Source organism: Pyrgilauda ruficollis, unplaced genomic scaffold (genome assembly GCF_017590135.1).
Source record: "Pyrgilauda ruficollis isolate IOZ18807 unplaced genomic scaffold, ASM1759013v1 scaffold22, whole genome shotgun sequence".
Taxonomy (NCBI): Eukaryota; Metazoa; Chordata; class Aves; order Passeriformes; family Passeridae; genus Pyrgilauda; species Pyrgilauda ruficollis.
Genome location: NW_024521428.1, coordinates 4,987,458 through 5,002,901, shown reverse-complemented (window position 1 = coordinate 5,002,901; position 15,444 = coordinate 4,987,458). Strand labels below are relative to the sequence as shown.

The 15,444-nt window shown below is 38.5% G+C and overlaps 1 protein-coding gene across 6 annotated transcripts in view; it reads left to right on the top strand.

Moving 5' to 3' along the window:
* Window positions 1-15,444, top strand: part of UBE3A (ubiquitin protein ligase E3A) — a 52,338-nt gene that overhangs the window by 22,263 nt on the left and 14,631 nt on the right. For all 6 annotated transcript variants that reach the window (XM_041468393.1, XM_041468390.1, XM_041468396.1 and 3 more), the window contains 2 exons: window positions 8,718-9,028; window positions 12,178-13,433. In XM_041468393.1, coding sequence (XP_041324327.1) covers window positions 8,718-9,028; window positions 12,178-13,433 — 1,567 coding nt within the window. The remainder of the gene's footprint in view (window positions 1-8,717; window positions 9,029-12,177; window positions 13,434-15,444) is intronic.

Here is a 15,444-nt window from a genome sequence, read left to right as displayed (position 1 = left end):
TGCTGTAGCTGCCCAACGTAAGGAGGAGCAAAACTGCAGTGAGCCCCCTGTATGTTGGACTGCATACCTAAAAAATGAGGAGGAGGAAACAGTGAGGGCTTTTGTGATGTGTTATTAGCAATTCACTGCAGTGAAACCTTTTCTACTAGGAGCAGCAGTTCTCCTGGTATGACAGATTTATTTTCCCTCACTCATACCATTTTCTACAGAAGTGCTGTCCAACTGCTTTCTTAGGAATGCAATGAAGGTTGCAGGGACCCTCGCCTGAAAGGTGACTCTGCCTCTTGGTTCATGGACTCTGCGTGTTGCTGTGTTAGAGGTCGCAGGGTAAAAGCCCTGCCATGGTCTCTTATTCCTGCTCCAGTAGTAGCCCATGCTGCATTGTGGTTTACTGTTCCTGCAGTGAGTTGAGTTGTGTCCTTTAGTTTCTCTAGCTTAGCCAAATAGAGAAACTCAGGCTGCAGGCTGGCTGTAGTCCACTCTGGATGTTACCAGTTGGATTAATCGTTTTTATGCATTTTAAGCAAAGATGTAAGCAGTACTCACCTAGACTGGTGTGAAACAAAGACTTTAAGAACCTAGCATAAATCAGAAGGAAAAGGCAGTAAAGCTATTTTTCCTTCTAGAAGTTTGACAGTTCTTGTGTGTGTCTGAATTATTTTCCTTAAAACCGAACATTTAAAAAAAATTACAGGAGTAAGCTTTTCTGTTATAGCTGAATACTTTTTCTTTTTGATGTAGACCAGTGATCAGAGTGGCCCTGACTTCAAAAATTTTAGCCATCTGTCTAAAATAAATGTGAGCCAGTCAAGCTGTAGGAATTCACATATTTGACGAGTACTTATACAGTATATTTGCAAAACTGAATGTTTTTTTAAACCGTATCACAATGTAATGTGTACTACATCTGTTACAGAGAATTTTTGCAATCCTTCTGCATAGCTGCTCTTGCCACATAAGGTAGAATGGCAGGTTGAGTGGTATAGTTGTGACCTGCTGTGTTGCTAAAATAGTAACTGTGTTATTTACATGCCTAAAATTCATTAGTAAATGCAGGGACTAAAATAAGTGGTGTTTTGTTTGCACAATGAATGGTTGGTTTTGCTCTGGTTGGCTGATATAATTGCTTTATTTATTTCCGTGTTTTGAATTGCAAAGCTTCATACCAAGAGCATAGTCATATGTTTCACATGTGTGAATGAAAAGAAATTGAAAGAAAATATTCAGATTCTAACACAGCAAAATCTTCCATGTGTATGTCTTGCTTATCACAGGCTTTTCAAATTCTGGGTCTCCATGTGATGAACATCTTGGTGGTAGCTCAAAGTTAGGAGTCTTTTTATCTTAGAATTGTTAAGATCAGCATTTTCTGTCTTCTCCTGTCACGCATCTCCATTGACTTTCCCCTTTGATTAGTATAACTTTCTTAAAACCTCTTTAGCATTAAATCACATAATTTGATTGTTTAACCATAACTTCTTATATGTTCATGTGTTTTCACTCCCTATTTTTTTAAACTTTTTTTTTTATCAAGGCAAAGGTATGGCTGTCTTCATACGGCTTTCTATGCATTCATCTTACCTTCTCTCTGCTTTTGAGGATGGGATTCTTTGCAATTTTGAAGCCCTTCTCTGTTTTTTTTAATATGACTGTAGCAAGGCAATTTCTCCAAGACAAGACTGTGAAGTAGATGCTGTGTTCTTCGCTCCCTTTCCCTGTCTTCCTGCATTGCTCCATGTAACCAGGACAGACCTTTTCTTCTCAGGGTTGTCCTTTCTGAGGAAATGCCTCAGCATGCTTTTGTCAGCACATGATGTTCCCAGAGGCACGCTGGATCTAGAATACGCAGTTGGAAGGAGGTCCCTTTGGTTGAACCAGTATGGTCCAAGCAGAGCTCACAATCCACTCCTGCTATTGGGGTCCACCACACTGGAAAGAATGAAGTTTGGAAAATGTGAGCTCCATGCACATGCACATTTGCCAGATGCACATTTGCTGTGGTGCCAGAGGCTGGGGGAGGCAAAAGGTGTTGCAGCACTGCTGGAGCAAAGGGCTGGGCTCCAGCTGTGGGTGGACTGTTTGGCAGTTTGGTGTGCAGGGTTCTTCAAAAGGCTCTGTATGGGCAGTGCTGTTACTGGAATCCTGTCTTTTCTAGCACTGCTCTTCTTACTCTAACTAAACAGAAGCAAGAAAAACCAGCGTGCAAGGTTTGAAGCCGAAACTTGCACAAAGCAATATTTAACTTCACAAAGATGACCTTCTGCAATACCTTCTGTAACAGTTTTTGATATGCTGGTCATCTTGTTTCCAAAGTGTAGTATAACTGCTGCAGATGTCTCTCTTTATGCATCTGCAAACACATCTATTAAAAGTTGTTTTGCTATTAGTACAAAAAAAACTTTTCTGGGTCTCTAGGCATGTTAATGCTTTTTTTTTTTCCTCTATTAAGAAAATTGCTTATGAACATTTTGGAACTTCTAAGATCCTAATAGCCATTGTAAAACAGGCTGTTTTATATTTCCATTTAATAAAATTAGCCATCTTGGAGCAATCATAGAATCATCAAGTCTGGAAAAGAACTTCAAGATCATGGAGTCCAACCCTTGACCAGTCACCACCTTATCAGCTAGACCATTGCACTATGTTCCATGTCCAGTCATTTCTTGAACAATTCTAGGCAGGGATCGTGACTCCACCACCTCTATGGGCTGCCCATTCCAAAGCCCTTTCAGTGAAGAATTTTTTTCTGATGTCCTGTCTGAACTTCCCCTGATACAGTTTGCTGCCATTTTCCTCTTGTCCTGTCACTGGTTGCCTTGGAAAAGAGACCAGAGACCAACCCTCACCTGGCTACAACCTCCTTTCACGTGGTTGTAGAGAGTGATTAAGTCACTGTTCACCCTCCTTTTGTCCAGGCTAAACACCCCTAGCTCCCTCAGCTGGCCTTCCTAAGACTTTTGTTCCAGACTCTTCACCAGCTCCATTGCCTTATTCTGGACACACTCCAGCACCTCAGTTACTTCCTTGCAGTGAGTGGCCCAAAACTGGAGATGGGATTCAAGGTCCAAGAACAGGGAGATCACAGCCTCGTCCTGCTGGCCACACTATTGCTGGTACAGGCCAGGTCACCATTGGCCTTCTTGGCCACCTGGGCACTGCTGGCTCATGTTCAGCTGCTATGGACCAGCACTCCCAGGTTCTTTTCCACCTGGCAGCTTTCCAGCCTCTCTGCTCCAACCTGTAGTACTGTACAGGGTTGTTGTGGCCCATGGGCAGGACCTGACACTTCACCTTGTTAAACTTCATGCTGTTGGCCTTGGCCCTATCAATCCATCCTGTCCAGATCCCTTCCTGCCCTCCAGCAGATCGACACTCCTGTCCAATGTGAGATTTATTTGTAAAAATAGTATAACAGTTTTTGTGTCCTAAGCAAAAACCATTGAGAAGCATGTTATTTCATGCTACTATGTCCAGACAAGTATGAAACATCCATGTGTATTTCTAAAATTTAGGTGGACTTAGAAGCAAAAATGATGCAGTTATGCAAACATTTTAAACTTCAAGCACACTTGAATGTAAATGTAAACTTCAATCTAAATGCTTTGTAGGTGAAATTTTAATTATTACATGCTTCACATATTTCAGAAATTCGTTTAATGTTTAAACATCTGCTTTTCTCTGTGGCAAGAGATTCCTTTACATGGTATTTCTCTTGTATTTAGTTTAAGGTATTTGAGAAATGTAAATTGCATTCTGTTTTGTAGGCACTTTTGAACCAGTACACTCAATTCTTGTTTTTTTACAGGTTTTAGACATTCAAAAATTACTACAGAAAATGCAGCCCAGTTCACCTTTGACTTGGTCATACATGTTTCTCGTGATACTCCACAATTTTGGCACCATTTGAATTACAAATGCAAAGTACTTACTATCTGGCTTTTTATTAGCTAAAGAACATATGGAAAGCCTGAAAGCAATTATTTTTTCTGTAACTACTGCAAACTAATGAATGCTAATTTCATTTTAAACAGAAAAGTGTGCTTGTGAAATTGTTGGACTTCAAGGAAGGACGTTGGGTGTCTATTTTAGGAGCCTCTCCTTCTCACTGAAGCATTGCTTGAGGAGGTTATACAAGGCCCACTGAGTGGGAAGTTAGCTTTCAGTCATAAGAATATGCCTGTGAAATGTTTACAACTTCAGCCACACCGGTGCAGTTTCATAGTTGGATGTGCAACAACAATGGGTCTTGGGAAATGTATATGCAAGTCAGTCACTACAGCCTGAGCTACAGTAGTACTGTGCTCATGGGCAGTGGACAAGGCCTTGGGTTTTCTAAGGGACCAGTTGCTCTTGACCAGATCCCTTTATAGGAGCCTAAAGAGAGCTGCAGTCTTCACGGGTGTAGCATGAGCTAAGAATAGAGAGTGGTTTTATGTTACTTTGCTTGATGAACCCGTTTTAATGCCTCAGGCCAAGAACTTTAGTTTTCAGCGTACTAAATGAGCAGGGGAATGTAGAAAGAGAGTTTCACTTTTGGACAATACAGAGAGTATGCTACAAGTTCTTTTGCTGAATAACGTAGAAATAGAAAATGTGGGCTTTTGGCAGTGAACACTGATAATAATACCTGAAGTACACTAGTTAGTATGTGGTATGGAATGTCTGAAAATCACACATTGACTTACTCAGACCTGCATTTTCTGTAAGTCCATTTATTGACGAACCTCAATAAGGGTAGCTCTTGTGGAAGGCTTGGTAAATTCTCTTCTACATTCTGAGATCTGTATCCTCACTAAAATTTATTAATTTACCTAAATAATTTGTCTGAAGTAACATGAAAAGTCTGTGGAGTAACTGCCAGGGAGAGAGGGGGAGGATCCAGCTGGATCCCTGTGAGTTGATGGGGACTTTTGGAACTTATACAAGAATACTCAAAGAGATAGCTGATGTCATCGCAAGGCTTCTCTCAAGGATTTTTCAATGATCTTGGGAATCTGGAGCTATTTCAGTCAACTGGACACTGGCTGATGTTGACCCAATATTCAAGAAGGGCTGGAAGAACGACCCTCCAAACTACAGGACTGTCAGTCTCACGTCAGTGCCTGGTAAAATTACGGAAAAGATTATTCTGGGAGTTATTGAAAAACCTGAAGGACTCCACAGACATCAGTCACAGCCAGCATGATTCATGTCAAACCTAATTTCTTTTTATGACAAGGTAACCCATCTAAGTTGATCAAGGGAAACCAGTTGATGTAATCTTTTTGGGTTTCCATAAAGCTTTCAATACTGTCTCTCCTTCTGGATACAATATCCTTCTGGATAAAATGTCCAGAATACAGCTGGATAGATACATCATGTGAGGGGTGAGCAGCTGGCTCACAGGTCAGGCACACAAGGTTTCAGTAAATGGGGTGACATCAGACTGGTGACCTGTCACTATTGGAGTTCCACAGGGGCCCATCCTTGGCCCTCCTCAACATCTTCATAAATGACTTGGATGCTGGTCTCGGAGGCATACAGAGTAGGTTTGCCGGGGATACTAAATTGGGAGGTGCTGTTGACTCCCTAGAAGGCAGCCAGGTTGTGCAGGGAGACCTCAATAAATTAGAGGGTTGTGTAATCACCAGCCACATGAAGTTCAACAAATACAAGTGTTCCTGGGACCTGCATCACAGAAAGGCCCCCAGGGGGCCTTTCAACTTGGTGGCAAGTTGCACATGAGTCAGCAGTGCCCTGGCAGCCAGGATGGCCAACCATGTCCTGGGATGCATCAGGCACAGCATGGCCAGCCAGGCACGGGAGGGAGTTGTCCTGCTCTGCTCTGCACTGGGGCAGCCTCACCTTGAATATTGTATGCATTTTTGGATATTGCAATATGAGAAAGATACAAAGCTGTTGGAGAGCATGTGAAGAAGGGCTACAGAGATGGTGAAGGGCCTTGAGGAGAAGCCATATGCGGAGTGTCTGAGTCCACTTGGGCTGTTCAGCCTGGAGAGGGACACTGAGGGGAGGCCTCATCATGGTCTACAGCTTCCTGATGAGGGGAAGCAGGGGGCAGACACTGATCTCTTCTCTGTGGTGACAGGACCTGAGGGAATGGCATGAAACTCTGTCAGGGAAGGTTTAGGTTGGATATTAAGAAAAAGTTCTTCACCCAGAGGGTGGTTGGGCACTGGAACAGGCTCCCCAGGGAAGTGGTCATAGTGCCAGGCCTGGGTTCAAGAAGTGTTTGTTAGGCACATGGTGTGATTCTTGGTGATGGTTCTGTGCACGGCCAGAACTTGAATTTTGATGATCCTTGTGGGTCACTTCCAACTAAGGATATTCTATTAAATTCTAATACAGCTGTATTCTTCTTTGTACACTGTATTGTTTGCTTCCATACTTGATTTAAAAAAAATTAAAAATACAACTTTCAGTCAGACCTCCTGTCTCTAATAGAGTTTCAGAGAACTTGAATCAGTGAGTCTCCAGCCACAAGTTAAAATGAAAATGTTGGTATAAACAGCGTTGTTGTAGGCATGGCAAAGTTTGAGAAGTAATTGGTAGCTAAAAACTAAGAGCAAAAAAAAATTTGAGTCCTTCAGAAGTTAACTGTCAGAGACAAGTCTAAGCTTAGCTTTATTTACTGGCATCTCAGACATGATGTGGTTAAAGCAAAGTGTTGTTTAAGATGATAAAATGTGTTGTTAATGTATTAGTGTTTATACATTGATCTAACTTTATCTAAACTAGGTGTGTGAGCTAGAAAGCTGTTCATGTTGGTGGCCACAGCTCAGGTGTAAAAATTCAGCTTTTTCATATATAAATACTTAACCTGCTTACAAATTGCAATATTTCACACTCTAAATTTGAAGGTCTGGAATGATTGATGGTCAGGAATGATGAAAGCACGAAATTTTGCATTCAGAAACAGTTGTCTCTGAAATAACTTACTGTTCCAAGTTGTATTAAAATGCTGTTGCTTTGAGGGGATTTGGGTGGTTTTTCTTAAAGCCTGTATACTAATGGATGAAGTATGAAAGACAAGATTAAAAAAAACCACTTATTTTTAGATGTACATGGAGAGAGGCAGATTTTCATAAGTCTACATACAAAAATGTGAGAGATCAGAACACTTCCCTTAGATTAGAATATAGCTATTCCCTATTACACAGTAATGGTTTTAATGGTATTGCTCATGGTGCTTTTTCTTTCCACATCCATCTCAAAGTGCCATGGAAACCTTTCTCCTCAGTTGTTTTTTTGTTTGTTTTTCTTTTCTTTGGAAGGTACTGGGGCATTTGAAAGCTCAGGTAGACATCAAAGTAATTGTTTTCCTTGTAAGATGTATTTTCTTCTCTGGGATCATGAGATCTTGAAGGGTGAAAAGAAAGAAGTAAAGGTCTTACTGCTGAGTAATATAGACCTCAGTAGTCACTCTCAGAACACTCTCCCTTTTCAAGTAACTGCATTGAAACTGCTATTTAACCTGCCATTATTAAGAGCGAGGTGCAGTGAGTGCTGAGTAGTGCCGATGGGTCTAGCACTTAAGTTCTGAAGTACTTGTTCTTTGCAGAATCTGTGCATACATCAACATCAGGAAAGGCAGTTTTAAGTTAATATCACAGTTTGTGATGTTTTGATCTTTGTAGTTCTTTATCACTAAAGTTCTGTTAAAAGCCTGTATGTTAAACCTAGTCAGAATATTTGAAATGTTTTGTTGTTGGTAGTTTTCATTAATAACTTATTATTTTAAATGCAGTCAAGGTTTGGGGGTTTCTTTCTGAAATGTGGTCAAATATGATGCTCTTGTTGCTGCATGTAGCTGCTTCAGTCCTGGTTACCTGCAGCTTTTCAGTGATTTCTTTACTATTTGCATGCTTCTGTAGAAGTCTGTGACCTTATTAATAAGGCAGTTATATTTTCTTTTCTGCATATATATAGTACTGAGCACTAGACTGGTATAGCAATACAGCTGTGATTTTTCAGAATACATACTTGGCACCTGTAATGTCAGGAGAAACAGAAGGATTTGGCAGATAGCACTTTTTGGGGTTTTTTTTTATTTTGTTTAGACAACCATATAATTTATTTAGGCTAAGGAGAAATATATCCAGCTTTGAGCCCATCTGTAATTGTGTTTTAGCATCAGTTTAATTAATCAAGGAATATTTTTTGTACAGATTTAAATAGACTAAATATGATAATTTAGTCACATGGGATCTTGTTGAAATGGATAAAATAGTATAATATTGATAATATTGCTAAATAAATGTCTGAATTGTCTGAATTGTGTTTCATACCTCTTTCATCTGTCAGTGGCAACCATGCCTCAGTACTATATATTGGATTCAACACCTGTACAACATCCAGTTTTATTTCAGTTGCAGCCTTGTTTTGCATCCAAATTGCTCTTTTTTAGCGACAGTTGAGATTGTTCAGAACTGTACAAGATTGTCTCCACTGTAGCACTACCATGTAAAGCTGAAAACTGCATAAACAGGATTTATCTTTTACTTACATAGAACCCACAAATTAAATTGTGTGTTAAATATATTTGCATTTGTCAAGATGAGAATCCTGCATTTAAAAAAATCTTCTGATGCGTTCTCTCTGACAGAAATCTTGTGTTTCAGTGCTGACTAATCTCTGCCTTGCTGATGCTATTGAATGAGCTTTGTATGTGAAAGCTCCATTAATCCTTGTACTTACTGTTTGAATGTTTGCTACAGGAAGCGAGCAGCTGCAAAGCATCTAATAGAGCGCTACTACCACCAGTTAACCGAGGGCTGTGGAAATGAAGCCTGCACGAATGAATTTTGTGCTTCCTGTCCAACTTTTCTCCGTATGGATAACAATGCAGCAGCCATTAAGGCCCTCGAGCTTTATAAGATTAATGCAAAACTCTGTGATCCTCATCCCTCCAAGAAAGGAACGAGCTCAGCTTACCTAGAAAACAATTCCAAAGGTGCCCATAACAATTCCTGCACTGACAGAAAAATGAACAAGAAGGAAATGCAAGGCCCAAGAGATGACTTTAAAGGTAAGATGTTTACAGTTTTCCTAAAATCAAACACGTTTCATATGCACAAGTACAAACCAGCATAATTCACTCTGGTGGTATTCTGCTGACTTCAGCAAAATACAGTATTAGACAATTGAGTATTTTAGTATGTATTCAGAAAAATGGATGGATTAATGCTGAACACTGATTATCCAAATCTGGATTTTGACCATATCTCTGTTAAAATCAACATGCATTTGTTGTCTTACAAGAATAATGATTTTTGTGAATATGGAAAAGCTTTAAGTGCTGTTGTATGACTGTTTTAGTTTTGCTAGTTTCGTAATTATTCTGCAGTTAATAAATTATAAAAATTATACTTTAACTAATTTCATATTCTATGTTAAGAAACTTAACAGATGAAAAAAATGATACAGTGAGTGATAGGCAATACATTCTCCAAGCTAAAAAATGTTTGAGCACAGTTATTTTTAAGCCAGTGTAAAATGAAATGCTGTTCTATATGTATGTTTTCTAACTTCTGCTTAGCTTTTCAAACAATTTGTAATAGTAAATACATACTAATGGAATAATGTTAGTTGTCACCTTAACCCATGATGCAGACATGTCCAGAAACCAGGCCAAATGGATTTTAAAGCCATGAACATTTGAGCAGACCACCTTTAAGTATTGTGGCAAAAAGTGTTATAAACACAAGTCCAGATGCATTTATTTTAGCTGAAGAAGGTGAAATTGTTTACAGCAAAAATTTTAAAAACCCTACAGAATCAGCAATAAAACATAATACTGTGTTATAAGCAACCCAAGATATTTCAACATCAGTTTCTTCTTTACCTGATGCAAGGATAAACTTGTACCCAAATTACTTATGATCTGAATAAGCAGAGAGGCAAACACTCTCTGAACAGCAGGAAGGGGAAAAGGAAGAAAATGTAGTATTAGATGAGCAAGAGGCACATTAAGTCTGTTTTGTGTTTTTTCTCTTGATTTTTTTTTTTTTGTATTATTTATGGAGCTTTTCAGACACAGAATTTACCTTATTCTGTCTAACCATCCCCTCTCCCCAAGGCAGGTACTTAAGAGTCTTCTGAACCTACCTCCAGAGACAGTCTGTTGGCTACAGCAGTGACTCAGACTTCCTCTCTTGGAGCATCACAAGTATTGACCTTTCTTTGTAGCTGGATAGACAGAGAGTTTTTAATGCATTCTTAAAGCTCATCTGAGGCTTAGTTACCTTTGGAATTGGGTGATGTCTAAGGCATCTAGCACTCTGAATTTTTTTAAGGTCAATCTGCTACAACAGTTACTGTGAAATCTGCAGCAAAGTTTAGCAAAGCTGAGGAAAAGGATGTGTAGCTTGCTTTTATGCTTGACATAGGATTAAAAGTTCTAAATAAATTTAAAGAAATATGCTTCAGAAATAATTAAATTACTTTCCTGGAGTTCCTGAAATACTAAAACCTTTAAAAGAGTGAATGAGGAAATTCTTGTTTAAGTATGGAAATCTGAATTTTATAATATTGTTGAATTGTCAATGTGTGCTGATAATTTTTATGCTATGAATAATGTTTTTGGTCCAGAGTCAATGAAACCGAGACTGTGGTCCTCATTTTGAGGAGCCGTGTCATGAAATATCATCTGTATCAGCAGACAATTTCTCTTAACACAAGAAAATTAAGACTTCTTTTAAGACAAGTTTTGCTTCCTGGGCATGCACTGCAGCAGATAAAAATAGATGTTGTGCTAAGCTTGAATCCTTTAAAAATGTTTTCAGTAGTGCTATTTTTTTAACAGGACAGATGTTAGTTTTGAGGTTTGTCAGTGTCTTCAGATTGGAAGTCAATCTAAGCTTAAGACATAAGCCTAACCTTTCCTGTGTTATATGTGCTCTAAGAGTGGCTTGGGGTTCTGTGAAAGGCAATAGGTTGTCAGTCTTTGCATCATCTAATTTGTATTTTTAATTTAATGACTTCTTGGAATGAGTATCAGTGTAGGTAATCCCATTTCAAAATATTTTAATATACAACATCTTTATTAAACGGGTTTTTTTTAAATTATACACTTCTTTCTACAGAGGCAGGTAGTTGTAGCATGGTTGGTGAATACAATTTTGGGATGCTTTCTCTAGAGATGCTATTAAACTGATTCTATTTTATTTCTAAATTTTGTGTTAGTTCAAAAGAATCTGCTTAAACTAGAATATCTTTTCAGGTCTGATCATGTTTACAGTAATTCTACTATAAATCATCACCTGATGTGAAAGCATCTGTGGGTTCTGTTTGAGAAGTAACATAGAAAGCTATAAATAATGTTTTCTTTCTTTTTTCTAAAGAGAAAGGAAGATTTCAAATAACAAATGGACCCTTCGAATGACATATTTTGTATCAGGAGTTTGGGGAGAGGGAGAACAGACAGGTATTTGGAGCAGATGATGTGTGTAAACCATCTTGTTCCTCTGAATAACATGTTGATTAGTATACCCAAGTTGCTTATCTTAGTGAGGCCTAATGTACAAAGACAGAATCTACATGCCACGCTGTATGTGTAATTTAGAAGGCAGCGTAAATTTTGGAGCATATATTGAGGGGTTTGGGAGGGTTTTCAGGTGCCAGTTTAGTCTAAAAACAGTTGCAGAAAGCATTAAAAAGATAAATAAGAAATCTTATATTCCCATTAACATACAACAAAACAAGTGATTGAGTCTTTTCTTCAGGGTCTGCTTTGAAAAAAAGAGGTTGATACAGTCTAGTTTGTTTAGTTTAATGACTTACACATTAACTATGCAGATTTACTAGAAGACTGTATTGTCACAGCCTTATTCATTAAGGCTTTTAAAGTTTAAACCTCTTACTGATTGCACTTGTTTAGACAATACAGTACTGTTAACTACCTAATGTAGTTAATTGGCTGCAAAACAGTATCACTATTGTGCACATTCTCTGATTGACATCCATGAATAAAATATTTTACTAAGTCAGTGAATGAAATAATGATTTTTCATGCTAATGAAATGATAAAGTATCTGTCTTGAATTTATTCAGCACTGACACTGTTTTTGCAGTTTTAGTGATGATATGACACACAGGTTTCTTAGGTAGGGCAAACCAGAAGTATATTATCTTTTTAATTTTTATATTAGTAAAACTAATATCTTTATCTTCTTATAGATGTGACCTTCCTAACAGAAGACAAGATATATGAAATTCTTGAACTATGTCGAGAAAAAGAGGATTATTCCCCTTTAATCCGGGTGATTGGGAGAGTGTTTTCTAGTGCTGAAGCACTGGTACAGAGTTTCCGAAAAACCAAGCAGCACACCAAGGAGGAGCTCAAGTCTCTTCAAGGAAAGGATGAAGACAAAGATGAAGACGAGAAGGAAAAAGCTGCCTGTTCGGCTGCTGCTATGGAAGAGGATTCTGGTGCATCATCATCTTCGTCATCAAGAATAGGTGAAAATACACAAGGAGATAATAACCTCCAAAAACTAGGCCCAGATGAAGTGTCTGTAGATATTGAAGCAGTCAGACGGGTCTATGATAGGTTACTTTCTAATGAAAAAATAGAAACTGCCTTTTTAAATGCACTTGTGTACTTGTCACCTAATGTGGAATGTGACTTGACTTACCATAATGTGTACTCTCGAGATCCTAACTATCTGAATTTGTTTATTATCGTTATGGAGAATGGCAATCTTCATAGCCCAGAATATCTGGAAATGGCTCTACCATTGTTTTGCAAAGCAATGAGCAAACTACCCCTTGCAGCTCAAGCAAAACTGGTCAGATTGTGGTCTAAGTACAGAGCAGATCAAATTCGGAGAATGATGGAAACATTTCAGCAGCTTATTACTTACAAAGTCATAAGCAACGAGTTCAATAGTCGTAACCTAGTGAATGATGATGATGCTGTTGTTGCTGCTTCAAAGTGCTTGAAAATGGTTTACTATGCAAATGTAGTAGGAGGGGATGTGGATACAGATCATAATGAAGAGGAAGATGAAGAACCCATCCCAGAATCAAGTGAACTAACTCTTCAAGAGCTGTTGGGTGAGGAAAGAAGAAATAAAAAAGGTCCTCGAGTAGACCCACTGGAAACTGAACTTGGTGTTAAAACTATAGATTGCAGAAAACCACTTATCCCTTTTGAAGAATTTATTAATGAACCACTGAATGATGTTCTAGAAATGGACAAAGACTACACTTTCTTCAAAGTAGAAACAGAGAATAAATTCTCATTTATGACCTGCCCCTTCATATTGAATGCTGTTACCAAGAACCTGGGATTGTATTATGACAATAGGATCCGGATGTACAGTGAGAGACGCATAACTGTGCTCTACAGCTTAGTTCAAGGGCAGCAGCTCAACCCGTATTTGCGGCTGAAAGTGAGGCGTGATCACATCATCGATGACGCGCTTGTCCGGGTAAGTCCCGCAGCAGTGTGGCCCGGGGGTTGGTTGGCTCAGACTTGTGCGAACTACATGGGCTTGGAGTAACTGAGAAGGTCTCTGTGTGAGTGCACATATACTAGATTTCCTCTAGAACAATCTCAAATAGCTTTATTGTTCGAATTCTAAGCATGATGCTGTAGATTTTGTATATTCAGCAGAACTACTTCTGCTCAGAGTGATTGCAGATTTAGGTGTTATAAAGTATCAAATAGCTCTTACTGCCCATTATCAGATCCTGCACCGGTCTTGATGGTGACAGAGTGACCAACTTCTGTTTCTTTGTCCTCTGCACTGCCCTGGATCGTCTTTTGATGGTAGGGATTTTCAGATGGAAGTTAGAATTAAAATATTTTAGTTGTGTACTCTTCTTGTGGACTTACAAATTTCTAGAAATAAAGCGTTATTTTAATTTGGTGGAAGTACTGATACAACTGAGAAAAGAAGACAGACCTGTTAATACCAAAGAAGGGTGCGAGCAGCCTGTTTCTGAATCTGCTGACTTCTTTAATTAAAACTTAATGCCATTTCTTCATGCATTTTTGGAAGAGGGGAATCATACAGGATACAAACTATAAACAGGTCTGTATAAGAACCTTAATATGTTCTTTATTTTAGGACCCTTCCCTTTTTTGTTTTTGGGGTGTTTTTTGGGGGAGGGGGTTTGTGGGTTTTTTTTTTGTTTGTTTTGTTGGGTTTTTTTTGTGGGTTTTTTTTTGTTGTTGTTGGTGATGGTTTGTGGGGTTTTTTTGTTTGTTTGTTTGTTTTTGTTGTTGTTGGTTTTTTTGTTCAAGCTGGTAATTTTCAAAAACTCATTTTCCGGAGTTCTGTTGTTAAAGCACAAAGTTTGCAAATTTTTAAAGTTACCGATGCCTTTAAAACTTGTCACTGAAGACCTAGAGAGGTGTTTAGAGAGGATTTGGGAAAATTGTCTCATTTTGCCTCTCAGCCCAGCTGTTACTTTTAGTTAAATTTTATAACTTTTACTGCCAGTGAAGATCAATTGTGAGAACCCTAAATGGCCTCCTACCTTGATTTTTCTGTATGCCTAGGAATTTCCTGCTGAGTTAGCTGCTTTGTGGGAATTGCTGATGTTATGATTTGTTGGAGAAAAAAATTGGTCTTCAGTACCAAAAGAAAAAATGAAATTGCAGTGCAGAAGTGGCTTCTGTCTGTAAATTCAACTTTATATTAGGCAAATAAATATAAAAATACTGTGTACCAGGGATTTTTTATTTAAGAATGCTCTTTGTAATTTCACTACCTATCAGACTTACAGTCATGTCCAGTTATGTTTTGTCATATTACTGTAATGGAGTTTATTCCTTGAATATTCTGCTTTGGGCACATAAATACTGGAAAAAAGGGAGGGAAAATTCTTTCTCTTTAAGAAATGACGAGGTAAAAGAGCATAAAAGCTAGTTTTAGGGTGTTCTTTTCAATGCCAGTTCCAGCAGAGCAAAAGCAAACCTTCATCTTTATCCGATAATAAGAAGGAAAATCCATAAATATGAGAAAAGGCATTATTTTACATACTGCTTGTTGTAGAAGTTGAAATCTTTGAAGACAAAAAGAAATATGTTTAGGTTAAGAAGCTTGTGGGCAACATCAAGTTGCAGCGGGGCCACAGCAGTCACTGCTGTGCACATTCTTGGCCTGTAGGAAGTTTAGGAAATTTAAATTAGATTCAGCTCAAACATACTAATGTAAATTATGATGCGCTTGCAGCAGCCCTTGCTCAGCTTAGCAGCCTGAGTTACATGCCTGGGCAGTTGCCATGGATCCTCCTATGGCTGTTAATTTAAGCTGTCAGAGCATGCTAAATTATGGTGACCTGACTGTCAGAGCCTTGAGGAAAGTAAGGATTTTAAACTGTTTATCTGGGCACACAAAATAAAGGGAAAAGATAAAATTGTTCTCAATTCAGGTAGTCTGAACTAAACTGTAGTGGTAGCCAAAAAGACCAAGTGCAGTCCAGGCATTTCTC